Source organism: Octopus bimaculoides, chromosome 10 (assembly GCF_001194135.2).
Source record: "Octopus bimaculoides isolate UCB-OBI-ISO-001 chromosome 10, ASM119413v2, whole genome shotgun sequence".
Classification (NCBI taxonomy): Eukaryota; Metazoa; Mollusca; class Cephalopoda; order Octopoda; family Octopodidae; genus Octopus; species Octopus bimaculoides.
The window spans coordinates 16,434,288-16,440,296 of NC_068990.1; the positions used below are offsets into that span (position 1 = coordinate 16,434,288).

Genomic DNA, 6,009 nt, shown 5'->3' on the forward strand with positions numbered 1-6,009 from the left:
GATGGGCTTCTTTCAGTTTCCATCTATGAAATCCACTCACAAGACTTTGGTCAGCCTGCGACTATGGTAGACGACACCTGCTCAAGGTGCCATGCAGTGAGACTGAACCTGGGACCATGTGGTTGGGAGGCAAGCTTCTTACCACACAGCCATGCCTGCGCCTATATAAACATGTTCAGAATGAACCAATGAGGGATCTTCAACATGTTTATTCAATCTGCTAGAAGTAGCAATCAAATTTCTTGCTTCCCAATCATGTAGTCTTGCATCCACTCATACTATGTGATACCTTAGGCAAATGTCTTTTGCTATAACCCTGGACTGACCAAAGCCTTAAGAATGAATTTAGTAGATGGAAACTGAAAGAAGCCCATTTTGTGTGTGTGTGTTAATATCGAACCATTGAAAATGAGTGCTCAACACCACATTGGTGGATAATATTCTTTATTTTCGGATTAACAAGGCTACCATTGATTTCATGTCAAGAGAAATCACTCAACAGTTATCAAGCCTGCTGTATGGAACGTTGGTACTCAACCAAGATGGAAATGAATACCAATATTCCATGTAACAGGGTTGATAATTGTTGAGAGATTTCTCTCGGCATGATATCAATGGTAGCCTTGTTAATCCACAAATGAAATATATATATTATATATATAGGTATGTATGTATGCACGTATATATGTTTGTGTGTGTGTGTGTGTGTGTATGTGTGTGCGTGCATGTGTGAGTGTGTGAAAGACAGAAGTGGTCAATGGCTCAACAGAACAATGTCCTTTTTTATGATGAATCAATACTCACACTTTTACCCACTTTGCAACAAGTTTATATCTGTAGGTATCCCTAGGAAGACTTCAACCCTGACTGTTCTGCCCCTATTGTGAATCATAAAAGTGGTTCAGGTGTGATATGTATAGTCATATCATAGAATTCTCTTGACTCTTTAGTTGTTTTACATGGCAGAGTTAATGCCAAAGGTAATGCCATCTTATAGTACCTAGAATGTAGTGCAATCTTCCAGCACAATAGTTTGCTGATTCTTACAGTTAATGTTATTTAAAATTGGTATGAAGTGCTCAAAAGTGAAGTAGACCACTTAGATTCCATTCCACACACACATACAATCATGGTATCTCCATACAATTGAACATTTATGGTTCATTTTGAAACAGCAAGTGAGGACCCACTTTGATGATGATGATGATGATGATGATGATGATGATGGTGATGTTGATGATGATGATGATGATGATGATGATGTAATCTGCCTTACATATTAGAAATAAAGATATTTATTTTCAAACCAGTTTCTTACAGTGAACTGGAACTTTGTCACAATTTTAGTGTCCACCATGGTGATTGGATGAAATACAACTCCCCATCTGGATAATAGATACTCTGTGGTGGTTATTACTTCTAGCTGTCATGCACCAATGAAGGGACCTCTATGCTGTTACTTGAATTGAAAGAAATTGCAATGGAATCTGTCATCCTGTTGAAAACTAAGTCAAGAGCCAAGTTCTGTAATGTTTCTTTAACAGAACAGAAATGAATGATGAAGGAAGAGATTACAGTTTTTTCTCCTTTACAAATGAATGTAAACTAAGTTAATACAATTCTTGTCATGTCTTGTATTTTAGAACTGGTTGACTGATAGTCTCATGCGGTACTGTGTCCTACAGAAAGTTAAATTGCTCTGTAATGTATTAATGTATTGAAAAAATTAGGATACATTGGTCAATGTAGCAGAAGATACCACCATATCTCCTAGAAAGACATTTTTTGTGGTTGAAATATCTTTGATCATAAATCTGTTTGAGCAGGTAAGACATGAGATAATATATAACAATGCCAACAGCTTCTAGTTATCTTATCACATTCCTAAACATCTATGGCAACATTAAACAGGATTACAACAGCAAAACAATGGGCAATGAACTTAGTTACTCTCAGCTCCACTGTTATCAACTACACACTGGCCTTATGATGATGGTGATATATATAAACATTTATAATATATTAAGTCATAAAATTACTTAACTAAGTGTCTTGCCTAATGATAAAGTGTAATGCACGGTACAGAGTTAATTGACTGAGTCTAACCCTGCATCTGAAAGAGGAAGAATCTGGGCTTTATGTTTTTATATATTTTTTTATTTTCTGTTATGTTTTTGATGATATTACTACTGGTAGATTTCATCTTTTCTCCATTATTCCAAAGGAGAATTTTATTGTAGTATTTGTGTATGTTACATAGCTTATGGTTTGTTTCTGGTTGTTAACTATGCCTCATGATGCTATCTGTGGCATGGGAAGGTTAATGATGAATGTTGTTGTTAGATATACAGCTCAGTGTTTGAGACAGGAGTTGAATTGGATGAGTGTGTGGTGGCTCATTTTCTGTCATAGTCAGGAGAAAGTCAGATATGACTCTCTTCAGTTGCATGAATGTTTATGGGTATGTGGATGCTTGTATAGTTATACATATATGCATGTGTGTGTGTGTGTGTATGTACAAAGTATGTATATTTATTTTTACATATTTATTTTTACATATGTGTATATAAATGTATGTACACTTGTTTATGGACACTATTGATGAAGTGAAAGCATACAGAAGTCATGACCAAGCAGTTCCACAGCTGGTGCTGAACATTTTTGACCACAACTGAGGTTTCTGTGCTTTTTTGTTCTATACTTATACAAGATGCTTTCTGAAGATGAATACTGCAGTATTATGGCATTCTTAATGACATCCACATTAAGTAGAATATAAAGATTGCTATTTGATACTAATACTGCTTCCATCACTAATAACTAATATACACACATACACATATATACCTATTCATCTACCTTCTTTCTCTTTCTTTCCAGATGGGCAAGCCATATGTCGATTAGTGTGTTCAGTTGATCGGATCAACTGGATTAGTGTGTCGAGTAGAGCACTGGCATGGTTTGGGCTGCCTGGTGTCATCTGCAGTTAGGGCATATTTCCATTGGATCTACTTCAGAAATTCTGCAGTGTTAGTTGAGATAATAATAATTGATTAAGTAACCAGAAGATAGATTTGGTATTAATCTTTATTTTGTATAACAATTGTTTCTACCCGCCTTGCTGCTGTCCCTTATGAGTGGGACTCTATTCAACATGTTGTGTTGCATCCATTTTGTAGTGTGGGTCACATATGCCTATCGAGTTAGGGCTTCCCTAACTCGGCAAACATATAACAACATGACCACCTAAACTCAGGATCTTTACCCAGGCACCTCTTCGTGTATGGATGTGCCTGATGTGACCCAGACTGCAAAATGGATGCGACACAACATGTTGAATGGAGTCCCACCCTTAAAGGACAGTAGCAGGATGGGTAGAAACAATCGTACAAAATAAAGATTAATACCAAATCTATCTTCTGGTTACTTAATCAATTATCATTATGTGTGTGTGTACATATATATATATATATATATATATATACATATTCAATGTTATCTGGGTAATAACATCATAGCACGCATTTAAAAGCTTTTCTATCGATATTGGGTACCATACTGCTGAGTTATTCCTTGAGCTGGATAAACATGTGGAACTTTGTTAGTGTATAGAATTTATATAAAAATTTATACAAGAAAATGGATTAAACAGGCATTAGTTACAAATGACTTTTGTTTCTGTGCAGTGGCAACAGCTGCAAGTTGCTAAGTTTTCATTTATTTTATAAAATTATTTTATAAACAATTACATAAATAAATACGATCCAGCAACAGTTGTGTGCCGACACTTCATCAGGTAGGTTACTTTTAAACTTTTTTATTCTATCTTCTTGTTGCACACTCTCTCTCACAAACACATATATAGAGAAAGATAAATAGACAGAAAGATAGATAGATAGATAGATAGATAGATAGATAGATAGATAGATAGATAGATAGATAGATAGATAGATAGGTAGATAGATAGATAGATAGATAAAATTGTCACTATGAAAATCTTACACTCTGTAACTCAATAATGCATTAGTTATGAAAAAATAAATAATTTAGCATTATATCAAAAAGAAGCAAGAACGCAGGTGTGATAGTGTTAGAATAAATGTTATACAGAATTTTGATTCCATTTTCCAGCAGATAGGATGCAACTCTCTTCCTGGAGAGTGCATAGTCTACTTCAGTATTTTCATTCTTATAAATGTAGTGATATAACAGAATCAGTTGAGCATTGGACAAATACCTTATGACATTTCTTCCAACTCTATACATTACTGGGTTAAGAGCTTGTCATGGTCAGCTTGGTCTTTCATCCTTCAGGGATCAATAAAATAAGGTACCAGTCAAATACTAGTGTTGATGGTACTAACTAGACCGCTCCCCTCAAAATTGTTGACCTTGTGTCAAAACCAGAAACTATTATTACCTCTAGTAAACATGGTTTCTCTAAGGGCAACAAGCTGGCAGAACCATTAACATGCTTGACCAAATGCTTAGCAGCATTTTGTCTGTTTTTAAGCTCCGAGTTCAAATTCTGCCACGGTTGACTTTGCCTTTCATCCTTTTGGGATTGATGAAAAAAGTACCTGTCAAGTAGTGGGACCGATTTAATTGACTAATCCCTTCCCCAAAAAATTTCAGGCCTTGTGCCTATAGTTACCATCAGCAAATTAAAGATCCTCTTGCTCAACTTGCATAGCTTCATGTCCTCATATCACAATACACATTTAAAAAAGAGGATCATAGTACATAATGTAGTCCTAAAATCACTAAGCAAACCAAAAATAAGAAAAGAAAGAAAAAGAACAGGATGGTCATAAATTATTTCTTTAATTATAGTCTGCACAATCTAACCTGATCTGGCGCTTAACAAAGAAGAAATTAACAAAATACTTACCCATGTTGGATCTTGATAAATTTAGATATTTAACATTTGATGTAGCTTTGTAGGTTTCGTCCATTGCTGTCTTACTCATATTTGTAATAAAATTTTTTCAGAATGAAACTATATTTGAAAATATGCTCTTTAATAGAACAACATTACTTGTCTGTAGCGTTTTGTTAAGTCGTTAACTTAGCAACGGCTGTTTACTGACAGCTAAACTTACTGTGCATTATACTTAGTCTTTGTTTATAAGATTACACAAGAGTTCAAGTTACCCAGCAATAAATAAATAAATAAATAAATAAATAAATACAACCTGTGTGTGTGTGTGTGTGTGTGTGTGTGTGTGTGTGTGTGTATCTGGTTTGTCAGCAGTCAGAGGCCTGAAATTTGCCAAAAGGGCATTTTTTTGGTGACAGCAATAGGATAAATCATATTTTTGTTGATGGATACTGCAGGAGGATATGCAGTTTTTTGCGGAGGAAGAGCTGGCAGTTGGGGGTGCTAGGTGAATATGGTGGAGCTTTGTCGACAATAGTCCACTTGATACTGGGTATTTCATCTCAGAGATCACAGAATTTCCAGAGAAAATAAGACAGGGAAGTAGAGTTCTCTATGTCCCTGGATCTGAACACATGCATATGCTGGGAGTATCATCCCTTGAAGCCATTAGCTGTCATACCTGTATAGTGTCTAGTAATGCCATCAGATGGTGGTTCTGTATACTATGGCCCTTGAGGGACAAGACTTTTCTAGAAGGCACATGGTGGGATTATGGGAGTTGCAGGTTGGGGTTGGGGGTGGTGTGGGTGCATTTTTACATCTATTGATGCATGCGATGTTAGACGTTGTCTAAGCAGATGTAGCTCACCTTGACATTATGGGGGATGGAGAGTTTGTTATACTTATGGCCTTTGCAGAAGTGTTTCTTAATTAACGATAGGAAGCCCCAGCTACGTTGGTGGAAACTTCTAGGTTGAAGCAGGATATACCATATAATTTTCCTTCTCCTAATCCTTTTGGGGCGAGGAGAGAGTGTTTGGGGGTTGTCCACATATGTGAGCTTCTCAGTAAGCCCACTCCTAGTCAAAGCATTGCTGTAGTGGGCAGGGGCTGTTAAAGGTCTCTTT

The 6,009-nt window shown here is 36.1% G+C and overlaps 1 protein-coding gene across 5 annotated transcripts in view; it reads right to left on the bottom strand.

Annotated features, from left to right (window-relative positions):
• Positions 1–5,057, bottom strand: part of LOC106880008 (uncharacterized) — a 113,166-nt gene extending 108,109 nt beyond the window's left edge. For all 5 annotated transcript variants that reach the window (XR_008265012.1, XR_008265009.1, XR_008265011.1 and 2 more), the window contains exon 1: positions 4,892–5,057. Coding sequence is in view for 1 of the 5 variants with exons in the window: in XM_052971053.1 (XP_052827013.1) it covers positions 4,892–4,970 (79 nt within the window). In the remaining 4 variants the exon portion in view is untranslated. The remainder of the gene's footprint in view (positions 1–4,891) is intronic.
• Between the last annotated feature and the right edge of the window lie 952 nt (positions 5,058–6,009).